This window comes from Andrographis paniculata, unplaced genomic scaffold, assembly GCF_009805555.1.
Source record: "Andrographis paniculata isolate CXL003 unplaced genomic scaffold, ASM980555v1 Contig9END, whole genome shotgun sequence".
NCBI classification, from domain to species: Eukaryota; Viridiplantae; Streptophyta; class Magnoliopsida; order Lamiales; family Acanthaceae; genus Andrographis; species Andrographis paniculata.
Window position 1 is genome coordinate 5,737,972 of NW_026137639.1, and position 14,482 is coordinate 5,752,453.

The window sequence follows — 14,482 nt, forward strand, 5'->3', positions numbered from 1 at the left end:
CTTCACATGCAAGTTGTCATCTCATAGCTAACTGATACTTATTAACTTTGTGCTTAATTCTTCAACGAAATAGACTTTTGAAACTAAAAGAATTTCTTCTTTATCAAGAGTACCATAACCCGTAATCTTTCCTTTAACATTATCTTCAAAAATGACATCACCACTTATGTCTTTGATAAAATTCTTCAGTAACTATGTCCAATTCATCATGTAGTGTGCCATTAACTATCAAATTTTAGAAGACCATACAGGATTCAAGCAACGTTTATAAGTGCATGTGTAGTACAAAAAACTTAGAGTTTAGTGAGGGAATTATTCCCTCGCTAAAAGATAAAATCCCTTACAAAACTTGATTTGTGAATGAATTTTTAAGGCAAAACAAGCCTTTGCAAATCCTTTTGTTGCAACACTTTGCGATGTTTTTCTGTCTATCGCAAAATTATAGCGAGGGATTTTAGTGAGGAATTTTTCTAAGAATTAATTACAATTTATTTAGTGGTTGTAGAGGATTAAATTCTTTGCTAATTTCCACGATAAAATCCTTCACTAATTCTCTTTCTAATTCCCACATTAAATCATTCACTAATTTCCTTGCTAATTCCCTCAGTAAATCCCTCACTAATTTCGTTGATAATTTCCTCAATAAATCCCTCGCCAATTCGCTTCCTAATTCCCTCGGTAAATCCTTGCTAGAATCCCCTGCTAGTTCTCTCGTTAAATCTGTCACCAATTCCCTTTTTAAATCCCTTGCAAAATTCCTCATTAATTCATTCTACCAATTACAATCAAATTACAGTAAAATAATTTCGATAAAAAAAATTAAATTAATTTGATTCCAAATAAATTACCTTTAATCTATTTCAGCTAATTATTTAAAATAGATTATTTTAAAATCAATGTCAGCAATTTCAAATAAATTACAAAAATAAATTAAATTAAACCTATTTCAACAAATTCAAAATTAAAAAATTAAATTAAACCAATTTCAATCAAAATACATGTCAATTTCAACATATTCCAAACAAAAAACATTAAATCAATATATTTCAACAAATTTCAAGCAAATTATATTCAAGAATTTCAACTTATTCCAAAAAAATCACATTCAACTAATATCAATCAATTACAAACAAATTATATTTAACCATATCCAAAATATAATAAAATAAAGCAATTCCAAACAAATTATATTTAATCTATTTCAACCAATTCCAAAGAAATTATATTCAAGCAATATCAACCAATTCCAAGCAAATTAAATTTAATTCTAAAAACTAAACTATTAACAATCATAGAGACAATCATGTTCCACAAGAATAAAGATTCAACAATGTAATCAATTATTGTTTCAATAAAGTAAACATAACAGTATTTAATGTGTCTACCAAAACAAAATATAAACATCAATATACCTAATACATCCATAACCGATAAGAGTATTTATTATGTCTCTTAAAACAAAATATAAACATCAATATACCTAATGCATCCATAACTGATAAGAGTATTTGATATGTCTTCAAAACAAAATATAAGCATCAATATACCTAATGCATCCATAACCGATAAAAGTATTTAATGTCTCCCAAAAAAAATATAAAATTCAATATATCTAATGCATCCATAACCAATAAGAGTATTTAATGTCTCCCAAAACAAAATATAAACATCAATATACCTAATGCATCCATCACCGATAAGAGCAACGCCTGCATCAAGAATCAAACAATGTAATCAATGATTGTTTCAATAAAATAATTATAATAGTATTAATATGTGTACCAAAATAAAATATAAGCATCAATATACAAAATACATACATCCTATGATAGAAAAAGCACCTGCATCAAGAATCAAACATAGATGCATCTAGCCGAGGTTTACTACAATTTTCTTTATACGCAGCATGATCCAATGTAGCAAATAACACTACTTCTAATAAGGGATGATAAAATGCATACACTAAACTTGTTCAAGTAATCTTGATATGTGGTTGTATGATTCTCCTATAATTTAGTACACATATATATAATAAATGAAAACATATATACCTATTTGCCATCTGATTCTGATGCAGGTACTAGTACATCTTTGGTAAAAGGTCTCATTGCATTTATAAAGGAGGCACTCACAACCCAACACATAAAAAGTTTAAATTATATGAAAACAAGCAAATGAACATTGAGTTGCCAAGAAAGGAAAAAAACTCGTGAAAAGAGACACATGTAAGACTAATAATAATGAGCAAATGTTATACTAATTGACATATTCTTTCCTAGACCAATTCATTGATACAATAATGAGAACATTGATATGATAAATAGCAAACTAGTATGTGTTCTTAAACGAAAATTGCTGATTGGAAACAGGGCTACCTGCATTGCATTTACTTCGCTTCCTTCCGATCCTATTACAAGGCGGTCCTCTTTGCAACAGTTTGCTCCTCTTTTGGATTGCTTATTATCTCTTTTATGACAACTTTATCTTCTCTTTCTTTAGCTGCCTCAACCTCTAATGGCAATCCAGCAGTCCGATCAGCAATTCTATCTATACCCTCTCCATATTCTCCATCCTTTATAACCTACAACAAACACTCAAGTATAGATCACCATCCAATTATTACTCTGTAAGAAGAATTGAAACGTAAAATATCCTATAGAAAAACGAAACGGAATCAAGTGCAAAAGGGAATGAATGAATGAATGAATCAAAATGAATAAAAATGATTGATGATGATGCATACAATGATTGCCCATTATGAGTAGAAATTTTGTTAGCTTAGTTTAACAAACGAAAGTCAATAGAATGAAAATTTAAAATTCAACCACATAGTTTCCAAGCAGCAAGAATATGTTAGAAACTGTCTGTCTTTTTATTGTACAACTCCTAACCAAGAGTACAGACAAACACCAAATTCAGCAATATCAATTCCATAGATTAATTTTGAATTTCACAAAAATCAATAGATCAAACCTTAAAAGAGCATCAGACTAGCATTCAGCAGCACACCAGCGCTTCAATTTCTACAGAATGATTAAATGGACAACCTGCAGCAAAGGTATATGTATTATCCCCTTGAGTTCTCAATCATTTCTCAACATTCCATTATCCATTAAACTAATGCAAGTAGTTTTTTAGATGGGATTTTTTGTGAGCTTCCCCACAAACACTCAATATTATAATGAAAGTATTGAAAAATGAAGGTCTACACACAAATACACCCACACATGTGTATGTAATACTACTAGTTTGTTGTATAATTACAACCTTATTTATAGGATAATGCATTATAGGAAGAAAGACTCATCTGGTGTGGGTCTCACTCAAAGTCATGTTAGGATCATGAAACTTAATTTGCTTTATAATTAATAATATCAATAATTGCATCAAATACACAATAAAAAAAACTAATATTTATTTCAATTTCACAAGATGTACTAGAATTAGAAAAACAGAAAAGAAAATTTATCAAGAAAAGTTGCATTAATAACTAACAAAAGAACTTATATAAAGCAGCGCAACAAAATAACAATAAAATATTACCAATGTAAAATCATCTGCACTAAAGAGCTAAGATCTTCTTACCTGTTGAAGCTTGAGTGATTATCAGAAGATCGATTTACTCAGCACCTTCTTTCCTAACCACCTTAGAAGCATCAAATTTAACCTGTTAGGCAGCATGTATGTATGTGGTTTGTCTTAGCATAGATAATCGATTGATTAAAAGGAGAGACTAAATAGCCACTCGCTCACTCACCATATCCACAGGCACAACCCTGGCTAAATGAATTTTAACACATAAATTCAACTAAATCTCACACACAGACATATATATATTCTGACCAACTGACTGAATTCACATTCATATGCATCATCACAGCACAAATATAAGAACATTAGTAACCAAACCCTTCCATAACAAAAATAGTAAGATAAATGTGACATAAACCAAAACAAAAACTGAGTGAATAAATGGTGTTTGTAAATTATGGGCTCCAAAAAAAAATCGTTCATGAGCCTCAATCACTTGACAACAAAAGCACATACACAATTGATCCTTCATTGATCTGAACCAAATTATCCTAAAAAATAACTCCATTTCCACCAACACAATCTCACAACAAACTAGTGAACTTGTAGACTCAAAACATATCATTGATTTCTTAAATCTAACCATTCACCATAATACCAAAACACCAGGCAGTTGAGAAACAACCGAATGATAATTGCTATTAGTGACCAAAGATCATGAGTATTGATCATATCAAATTGAACTCAACACACAAAACTAATATTGAAGAAAATATGGGAAAAATTACACAATCGAAAAGGATCTTGTATCCACATCGATAAGAACATTTTCCATATAGACTTTATTAAAAAATTTACCTATATGCAACTAACACAATGGATGCACAATTAATCATATTCCCAATCAAATACATATTGGACATTAATCTTAAATGAAAAGTAAATTATACAATACCTAAAAATTAGAGAAAACAAAAAGAGCTACCAATTTGTGCCATTTGGTAGGTCAGCTCTACCACCTAGCAGCGTCAACCATCAGAACCACATCATACAATCCATTAGAACCACATCATACAATCCATTATTAAAGAGAAGAAGTAGCAGAGAAGCCAATTGACAAGGAGAAGAAATGATGAAGAAGACACGTGCAGTGGATAGTATATTTAGCGATGAAGAACTTACCAAGCAAACTCCAATGGGTAGAAATGTGAAACACTTTCTGCACATCTCCTTTGCTGGAACAATTTCGCCACAACAAACACATCCGTAAGAAAAACTTGTGTTGGCGCCAGTGAAGGAGGAGGAGAAGAGGAAAAATTGGAGGCGGTGAAGAATCGGAGGACGAAAAGAGGAAGAAAAGAGGAAGAAATGGAGGCGGCGCTGAGTAGGGTAAAAAAAAATTACTATTTCTAATAAATTAATTTTAATTGACAATATTATATATTATTATAATTTTATGAAAAAATATAATATTAATATGAATAAAAATAGAGATTGATATTAATATGAATAAAAATAAAAATTGATATATATAGAAAAATAACACTATGCATTATATTTTATAAATTAATATTTTTATATGTTTAAATAATAAAATTATTAAGTTAAATAAATTCAATGTTTATTTATTTATTTATTTTTTTGTAAATAATAGTTGGCTAGGGATTTAATTCTCTTCTAATATATATATATATATATTTTTTACAATAATCATCGTTAAATTAGTAAATGATTTTAAGGTGCTAATTAGCTAACCAACTTCATTTCAATATCTACCATGATGAAAGTTTGCCAGAGATTATTCCCTCGCAACAATTCATCGCAAACCGTTACTATTGGCAAGGGATGTGAGATCTCTCGCTAATATCCGTAGCTAAATTACTTTATTTTTGTAGTGGTATATGGTTTATTTCTAATCATTTTATATAATTATATGTAGCACACAATAAATTATGAATTTAGTACAATATATTATAATTTTAACACAATAAGCCGATTATATAACACAACACACTATGTAATCCACACAGAAACTGTTAATACAATTTATAGCATAACCTATTATATAATCTTATGTGTCATATAATGGAATATTAATTGCTTCAAGTTAGTGTGTTATTTTGGTCAAATCAGCACCCTAACCTTTGTCTATATTAATATTGTACTTGTATAAGGATTCCATGTCACAATTTGTTGTAATACTTTATATTTGATAGAATATTTTAAGATAAATTAACAAATTTATTGTAATATCTGTCTTGTAAGTTATTCGAGTTTGCTATTTTTAACATATGATGTTTTAGATTGTCATATGACAATTAGCACGTAGGCTTTACGCCGGCCTTGGGCATGACTCCCACACCTAATGTCCAAAATTTTTGGTGTTGAGGGCTTTTTTTTTTCAAATATATATATATATATAAAATAAATATTATAAACATATAATATAAATATTAAATATATATATATAACATTATATATATATGAATATATTTATGTTAGAACTTGTTTGGTTGTATTTAAATTTGATATTACCTCTGTCCGGCTCTAAGAGTCTCATCTATTTTTTGCATATTGATATTTGAATATTGATTATTATATGAAAATATAGTACAAATTAAGAAAAATAATGCAAAAATACTTCAATTAGTGCCTTATAATACTAATAGAAGGGTATTTGTAAAAAAAAAATTATATAAATATAAAGATATTTTTAATATTAAGTACGTAAAAAGTAAATATGACCCTTAGAGGCGGACGGAAGAAATATTTTATAAGAAAAAAATAGTAAATTTTTATTTGTGATAGAATCAAACAAATTTTAAAAATAACTTTTTAAAATAATTAAAATTTATTATTTTTATATTGTTTATATATGCAATAATTAAATAAGGCTGTGCTTTTTACTTTTGCTCGGACCCATCAAAATTCAGAAATGGCGCTGATAAATCTACTATAGTCGGAGTTGATCTAGCAGTCCTAACTATCTGTTTGCTAACCGTGCCAGCTCAGGGCATTTACTCGGTACGTTGACAAGTAATTATGAACTATGTAGAACAAAATAGAAAACTCCAACGAGGAACATAACTACATTCACAAAATCTTATAAAAAAAAAAAACAAAGAAAAAAAAAAAAAAAAAGAAACATAAAAACAAAGACTAAAAATGTCTTTGGACGATTAAATACCTTAAAGAAAAAAAATATACTCCCTCCGTCCCACTTAATTTGTCTATTCTTTCTATTTTTGTCGGTCTCATATAATTTGTCATTTCCTTTTTTGAAATATAATTATACATTTTTATCACATTTTAAAATTCATTATAATTTTTTTTTTTTTTTATTAAACTATTTAATCATCTTCATCTTAATCTATAATTATTTTTATTAAGTTATAATTATTTTTACGAATACACTTCTTAATTACTTACTAATTACAAAATACTTAAAACTTTGTGCCCAAGCTAAATGGGACAAATTAGTCGGGACGGATGGAATATATAAAAGAAAAAAAAATAGAAAAGAAAAAGTCCCCAAATTTTAAATTACAATAATATATAATTCATGGTTTAGCAGTCGTTGAACGTGTTACACACCTCGATCTATACTTGAAGCTTTAAGTGCACAAAAACTTGAGAGTTGATAGGAAGCCTTAATATTAAAGATTAAGCCAGAAAAGATTATTGACTTGCCAAAGATAAGAAGTCATGTCAAAATCATCCAGAATATAATAAATGAAACAAAGAGATATATATACATTCATATACACAAGTCATGACCATAATGCATGCTGCTCCATGCTAAAAACAATTGAAAGAACTGTTGTACAGATAGCTAGTATGCCATATATATATTAACTAATTAAAATTATGGATATATGAATATCTTCATAAAAGATTTCCATATAACTCAGGCCATAATTTGTTACCGCAAATCAAAAAATTAAGAAAAACAAGAAACTACACAAAAACACAAAAATTTGATTACGGACTTTAATGAGGATAAATTATGTCTAGAGGCGGTCAACCCACATTTTCACTAGTATTTTCTGCTTTGAATTACATAGATATAGCTAGAAATATTTAGAAGTATTGGTAAAAAATCCGACCATGCGGCCCAATAAATTGTATGAATAACCTAAAACAAAAAATTCATGAGCACCTGAACTCCAATAAACTCACCGTCAATTTACAGTACCTCTCAAGCTCCAACTTGGGCTTAATAACACATGAATAATCAACATCAAATTTGAGTGGTTTAGAGAGCTCTGTCATCTTTTCATGTGTATCATGTTGTGTCACACCAACTTGTGAGATCATAATGATAATATATATTAATAAATAATATATGTTAGGTTTACATTGCGTCCAAGGCATGCATGAGTGAATATATTTTCAAAGCCCCAAAAATGTATTTAATTAGGGTTTTTGAGTCACGGTGCATGTGCGTGCATGTGCTGTGTCTTTCTCTGGCTGCCCCACCACTGACCCAAATATATTGGCTTTCTTCACTTCTTTATCCCCTTCTTTCGCTCCCATTATTTTCTTCACGTTTCTGTCTGAATTCTCATGTTCTGCTGCAACCTACCTCAGCTTGCTCCTTCTCAAAAGTTAAATCATTTTTTTTTTCTTATCTTTGATTTTTAAGTCTTCTGGATTTACATATTCGAGAGCAATAATATACCTGTGATTCTGGTAGTGATCGAAGCAAGGTATTTGCTACTTTTCTTTCGTATTTGGAAATTAGAATAGTTTCATACATGTAAAAATATGGTTCTTTTAATTCTTGAAAATGTTTCTGTAATACTGTGATTAGCCACTTATTATATTTAGTTTATTGCATACTTAATAGTTATAATATGAACGAGAAAAAAAAAAAAAAATAATTGCATGAAATTCTCATTCAACACCAAAAGTTGAATTGGTTACATATGTCATCCTTATTTTGATGTTAAAATTGAATTTCTATTCCTTCTTTTTACTATTACAGTGAAAAAACTATTTTCTTTGAACAAACTATTTGAACCTACAATGGTATTTTAGCCTTGGTATAAAAACTTCAAAATTTACTCCTTCATAAAATACACCCATGTACTTCTAATAAAGTAAATATAGAAAATTTTGTGCAAAAAAATAAAAAAAAACATATAAGACAAGCGCCTGCTATTTTACATGTTGAAAACAATTTATGCTCATTTTTCTCTATGATTTGTTCCGGGATTATTGGATTATTATTTGTCCCATGGAAGTGTGATTCTGTAATTCATAACAAATATAATAACTGTTCTTGTGTAAAACCATGTTATGAACCTGCATGCAGGATGCGCAATTCTGCACAGCTGAGACATGAATTCTTAAAGGCATGGATAAAGAGTCTGAAAATATACAGTAACCTCAAGAAGAACATGAGCATTTCCCACAGGAAAAACGCTATAAAGCTATCTGCAGATGTTGCAATTGCTTCGATAACCCAGAAAGCCAAACCCTCAGCCTCATCACACAGATGGACCCAATCCCTTATGGCAGATGCTGCGTCAAGTGATGATGGAACTAACAGAATCTTCGTTGAACAAACACTGGGCTACAAATTGGGCAATCGGAAAAAATCCCCGACAACCGGACTTATGACCAAATGCAGCAAGAAGATTTTGAGAAATAATATTCGCGTTTTTCTTGGTAAATCAAGAAAAAGAACGACTCCCAAGCATGCGAAAGCGGGCTCGATTATAGCTAATAAAGGGGTGGAGAAGAGAACACGGTTGCTTAAACGACTGGTGCCCGGGGGAGAAGATATGGACGAAATATCTCTCATGGAAGAAGCCTTAGATTACATTGCCTTACTTCAAGTTCAAAGGGATGTCCTGAAGCAGGTAGCTGCTGTTGCTGAGTCTCTCAGAAACTTAAAAAGTGTAAATTAACTCCTAGCTAGGTGTTCAATGGATCTGCATAATTATTAAACTTATATTATGTGTGTATGCACGATGATCAGACCATTAAGGTTATTCATGTCAGCGATCACTACCAAAAAAAGGTCTTTTCGTAACGGGCTAATGTTCCATAACAATAATCTCGTCATAAAAAGTGATTTATGTTACGATTTATGTCGAAACAAAAAAAACGGGCGGTGGTCAACCTTTTTTTTCTTTTGTTACAAAAATTTATCCGTACCAAATACAATTTTGACAAAAATTTATCTTTTTTTTTTCTTTTGTTACAAAAATTTATCCGTACCAAATACAATTTTGACAAAAATTTATCTTATATATATTTGTTACGTTGACCGACCGTAACCAAAAAAGTAAGTATTATAAATTAAAAAATTTCAGAAAATTAAATCTAAAAATAATTTTAAAAATAATTAAATACAAGCTTTTCATTACTTAATAAATTATTAAGTAATGTTTTGTTAAATTAAAATAAATTTAATATAAAACTTATTACTAAAAACAAAATTAAAAATAAAAAAGCGTCAAAGCGCTTTTATGTCGTCGTTTTCAGCCAACATTCCATATACAATAAATGAAATCAAATTATTTTTCGCTTCTCTCCCTAGACGAATTTACAGAGAAGCCTCAGACTCGCTCCGCCGTCGCCTCCACCTTCGCGCCGCCATTGCTAGTGGAAGGCAGCCCAAAATTCACCTTAAGCTCGCGACCTTCATCACCTAGGTTTGAAGGCGGTCATTCAGGCTACGTTTTAGGGCGCAAAATCGACGGGTGAGTTAAAACAATTTGTTAACCCAACGTATTTGCGTGTTTGAGGATTTTTTATATAGTATAATACTCATCTACTTGATGTTCATTTGTTCGATTAAGTTTTTGCAATGTAGGTTTTTGGATTTATAACCTAGATTTTCCATTGACTGCGTAAAAATCGATTTTGTGGCTTTTGGATATCTTTATGGTTGAAATTATTTCGTATCTAATTACACAAATGTAATGGGTATAGAAGAAGTGGTATCAGGGCTTCCTTAAGCTTTTGGAGGGAATTACTGTAATATTTGAATTTTTGGAGGGGATTAGCAGGATTTGTTTTCCTGCGCTCTTGTCCTTCTCGCCCCCTTGTGACGGGGTTTGCATCTGTAACGGCACCTATTGTGTTGTGCACGCAGAGGAAGGGGACTCCCTTTTTGGCGAGGATTTCAAGAATTTCGAGGATTCGTCTGAAAGTAGTGATGATGAGGGGGATTTCGAGGATTGTTCATAGTGCAGAGCTTATTTAGATATGTTTAAGTAGTAGTTTTTTTTTTGTCTCAATCTACTCCCAACACCAGATTATTTGTTTACCCCTTTCAAACACTTAGTTGCAATTGGGAAATTACAAGCTTCATATTCAAGTTGGTGAAAGTCGGTGGTGATGATTAATTGATTATCACAGCATTTAGCATGCAATGGACAGCCACATTCTTGGTTGTGGATGGCATTTCACTGCTCCAAACAATCACAAGTCCAAACAGATTTTTGAACTTCAGTTTTTTTATTGCCGAGGCATCTGATTTAAGCAAAGAGAGGAATTAATTATTACTTGTCTATTTGAAATTTCCCGATCTTCATATAGAGAATGGAGTGCAAAAAATATGAGGCCATACGGGCAAGGTCAGTTATTCAGCGCAAGATGGAAGAGAATGAGTTTGAAGCTGCTCCAAAGTTTGTTTTGAAAGCGCAAAACCTTTACCCAGGACTTGACAGTATTAGCCAGTTGCTAAGCATCTATGATGCTCATTGTTCAACTCAAAATAGATTAGGATCTGAAAAGGATTGGTATGAAATCGTTCAAGTTGAGAAGCTGGCTGATGAATCAAAGATCAAGAAACAATATCGACGGTTGGCCCTCAGTCTCCATCCCGACAAGAACCGATTTCCTGGAGCCGAGGGTGCTTTTAAGTTGATTTGTGAAGCGAATTCAAAACTTTCAGATCCCTCCAAGAAATCTATATATGACAATACTATTAGATTTTTAGTCAAATCTGGTTATGTCAGTTCAGCTTATCAGCACAGAAACAGTGCTCAAAACAATGTATAAGGGTTTTAGAAATCAGAATCAAAATCAACCTGCAGCTCAACCAGCATCCTCAGGATGAAAATGTGTCTTTCTTTATTAGTGTGATAAAGGAACACTATGATTTTATCAATTCTGAAGATAAGAAATTAAAAAAAAAGTGTGTTGTAACTTTCACTGCCATTATTTTGGAGGTTCTGAAATTTGGTTTGACTTTTATTTTTTACAATTTATTTGCCCTCTGCTTCTGAGCTTATGTGATTACTGCAAGTAGTAGATATATACTTGCTTATGAATTCACACTGTATTTCTGATTCTCCAATAGGAATGGTGTTTAGTGGCAGAAATTTTTGTGCGTGAATGTGCTTAGGGGGTCGATATTATCTTTGGAGATCACCTACGGGTAGAGGACCGTACTCGTACCTGTGCCTGCTTCCGCCAAATAAATTCTGTACGTTATTCATTCCTCCTCTTTTATTTTATGGCCTGCAAAGGTGTTAAATGAACTTCATAACAATATGAGAATTATAGTGGTACATCACTATGCTTAGAGCTTATAGGATATATGGGTTTGGAGATAAGTTTCCTTTTGGAGAGATCGAACAAACATGATTCTGCTATCATTTTTGGTTTTAAGGGGCTGTTATTTTTTGATACTTTAAATTCGGCCCCATTGGAGGCATATGTCTTATTTTTGGTTCTTTATTTTCATTCTAGTGTCTTCTTTTGATCCGGTTAGTCTTATTTCATTAGTTAGTTCATAACAACTAAATAATATTTGTTTCATAACGGTGTTTTTCAACACACCAAGGGACAAGGGACAACACGCGGATAATGAAGAGACTGATGATATTTTGGTAACAACATTTATTTGTTAAGAGCAACACAGTTTTTTGTGTTTTCACCCTCATGTAATGTTATTACGTTTGTCTTCAAACTCATTGTGTTATGCAGGAATATCTCAATTCTGAACTCAACAAAATCCCAACAGATCAGAGAACACCAGCCGTCCGTGAATCTTTATACCGATGAGCGCATGCAGGGAAAAGAAAACGGCGAATGGCGGTTGATGTCGCAGCAACCTCTGCCCAAACCAAGACTCAATTTGCCAGCCATGTCGACAGTAAAGCCATGCAATTACAAATGAAGGAATTTTGCAATGGTATTGCTGAGGTGAAGGCAGTCTTGTCTGAAATTAAAGCTATTAGAGATGAAGTGACTATGTACAAGGCAGAAATTTCTTCGTGGACACCTCCTTCCATTGGACCATCTCCAGAAGCCCAGGTAAGTATGGTAAACTCTATATGTAACGTGGGGAAAAAATATCGACTCTACTAGTTGATGTGAATCCAATGTCTATTATGAAGGGAACTACCCAGTTGGCTGGAAGGAGGGGCGAGTCAGCTGGCACTAGTTCACTTGAATTGATGACGGTTTGTGTTATTAATATGATTGATGTCTACAATAATGTCGTATAATGGTTTTACGGTAAATTTTAATTTGTTTCATGCTCTTAACACAAAGGAATGTTGATAATAGTGAGAAATGTTCTGGCGTAGATTGGGACACGTGTTCGTTTGCTCTCTCGAGGACTGGAGAAACGTGTGGTCAACGAAGGAGTGATGCTAAGCCTCCCTACACCAGGTTCGTTTGCTCTTGATAAGTTGCCTTTTGATTGTGTAGTTGTACAGTGTGAAATGGACATAAAAATGAATCCTGTGTAAGATTGTTATATCTAGCATATGGTTTTATTGTTGTAGGAGATGTCTATTTGGGTTTAAGATAGTTGTATGGTTGAACGTTATTTGTAGGGCTTGATTGGTGGTTATGTTATTGCTATTGGAGAGTTGTGTTCGTTTTTTTTACTGAAGGATTGTCCATCTATGATCGCGGTGATTTATAATTATTAGTGTATGGGTAAGGGGAGTTGGCCCCTATGGTCCATGTTGTGCTATTTATTTTCATAATGTTCAGGGGTCAGCCTATTTTATTAGTGCTTTTCGAGTTTATTTGTTATTGTACTTGTTCCTAATTTAGGGTCCCTAGATCAGGCTAAAACGTCAGTTTTATTTTATCATATTCATCCTCGTAACTAGTGCTCGTTCAACCTATTTATATAGGTGATACCCTAGCCATTGTTAAGGTGTATGTTACAGCTGTAATGGTCCCGGAGACCGCACTTATCCTCCCAACTAATATTGGAGCGAAAATTCTCGGTGATGTACTCGATGGAGATAATATCGAGTGGATTTACCAGGATGTACGCAATTTTTTATTTACTTTATTCTTTTGGAAATTAAGTTACTTCAATTTCTGTAATAAATGCTTATATATTATTAAAAACACATTGCAGTTAGTTCGCCGCCCGTTATTGCAGCCTCCATGATTCTGCACTCGACTAGCTGGGTCATTGATAGTAGTATTTATGAGTTGCCCTTAAGATCGTACTTCCTTATGATATCAGAATTATCTATTTACGTATTACTTTTGGGTTTTGGCGTATCGTTATTTAGTAGGTTGTTATGTTGGTGTATGTATTGGTGTTTTGTTGGGATGTTTTGTTAGCACCGTTGACGACTAATATTTTATTTTTGGCTGGACTATGAACATCGTTGTATTGATGACCATGTGTAGTAACAATTATGATAAGATTAAGTTTTAAATTATTGTCTCGCAGATTAATAATACAAACAAATGGAATTTATTTATAGCGACAAAACTACTATGCCACACAGGGACGTCTTTTGTAGCGTATTTTTAGTTACGGATAGTGGCCGGTACAAATGGTAATGAATGGTTGCCTGACTTTTGTCATGATTTTTTGTTGCGGAGTAATTTCGTAACAAACAACTTATTTGTTACGGGGCAGTCATTTCGTAATGTATTGTTGTTACGGACACATCTTGTAACAAGAAGTTTTCTGAAAAGATTAGACATTTGTAACGCATTTGTTGAT

The 14,482-nt window shown here is 31.9% G+C and overlaps 3 protein-coding genes and 1 long non-coding RNA gene across 9 annotated transcripts; 3 read left to right on the forward strand and 1 right to left on the reverse strand.

The window, feature by feature from the left end:
* Positions 1–1,384: 1,384 nt before the first annotated feature.
* On the reverse strand, positions 1,385–4,893 carry LOC127244299 (uncharacterized). 2 transcript variants are annotated; one of them, XR_007837145.1, is made up of 6 exons: positions 4,714–4,893; positions 4,487–4,550; positions 3,586–3,667; positions 2,974–3,047; positions 2,376–2,581; positions 1,385–1,709 (listed from the first exon to the last, which is right to left on the reverse strand). It is a non-coding gene; the product is annotated as an uncharacterized LOC127244299 (long non-coding RNA). The 2 variants fall into 2 exon arrangements; XR_007837144.1 differs by lacking the exon at positions 4,487–4,550 and having other exon boundaries at positions 1,387–1,709; positions 4,714–4,890.
* A 3,157-nt stretch (positions 4,894–8,050) lies between these two features.
* On the forward strand, positions 8,051–9,611 carry LOC127244236 (transcription factor IBH1-like 1). The gene is made up of 2 exons (XM_051264679.1): positions 8,051–8,240; positions 8,849–9,611. The coding sequence occupies exon 2, from the start codon at positions 8,850–8,852 to the stop codon at positions 9,444–9,446; it is 597 nt and encodes a 198-aa protein (XP_051120636.1). The 5' UTR covers positions 8,051–8,240; position 8,849; the 3' UTR covers positions 9,447–9,611.
* Positions 9,612–10,082: 471 nt separating this feature from the next.
* Positions 10,083–14,171, forward strand: LOC127244267 (uncharacterized). Of its 5 annotated transcripts, none has more exons than XM_051264723.1 (8): positions 10,083–10,244; positions 11,852–11,977; positions 12,338–12,383; positions 12,481–12,810; positions 12,894–12,959; positions 13,086–13,170; positions 13,647–13,786; positions 13,880–14,171. In XM_051264723.1, the coding sequence occupies exons 4-8, from the start codon at positions 12,586–12,588 to the stop codon at positions 13,910–13,912; spliced, it is 549 nt and encodes a 182-aa protein (XP_051120680.1). In that variant the 5' UTR covers positions 10,083–10,244; positions 11,852–11,977; positions 12,338–12,383; positions 12,481–12,585; the 3' UTR covers positions 13,913–14,171. The 5 variants fall into 5 exon arrangements, with proteins under 5 accessions (XP_051120680.1, XP_051120684.1, XP_051120681.1 ...); XM_051264727.1 differs by having other exon boundaries at positions 12,906–12,959; XM_051264724.1 differs by having other exon boundaries at positions 11,865–11,977.
* Positions 11,089–11,572, forward strand: LOC127244268 (uncharacterized). The gene has a single exon (XM_051264728.1). It carries the CDS (start codon positions 11,089–11,091, stop codon positions 11,548–11,550), a length of 462 nt encoding a protein of 153 aa, XP_051120685.1. The 3' UTR covers positions 11,551–11,572.
* Positions 14,172–14,482: the final 311 nt, after the last annotated feature.

Bases quoted from the DNA above. Each gene is read 5' to 3' on its own strand.
- LOC127244268 (XM_051264728.1), top strand. From the start codon at position 11,089: ATGGAGTGCAAAAAATATGAGGCCATACGGGCAAGGTCAGTTATTCAG.
- LOC127244236 (XM_051264679.1), top strand. From the start codon at position 8,850: ATGCGCAATTCTGCACAGCTGAGACATGAATTCTTAAAGGCATGGATA.
- LOC127244267 (XM_051264723.1), top strand. From the start codon at position 12,586: ATGGCGGTTGATGTCGCAGCAACCTCTGCCCAAACCAAGACTCAATTT. The intron at 12,811-12,893 runs GTAAGTATGGTA...TCTATTATGAAG, and splicing joins GACCATCTCCAGAAGCCCAG to GGAACTACCCAGTTGGCTGG. The intron at 12,960-13,085 runs GTTTGTGTTATT...GTTCTGGCGTAG, and splicing joins GTTCACTTGAATTGATGACG to ATTGGGACACGTGTTCGTTT.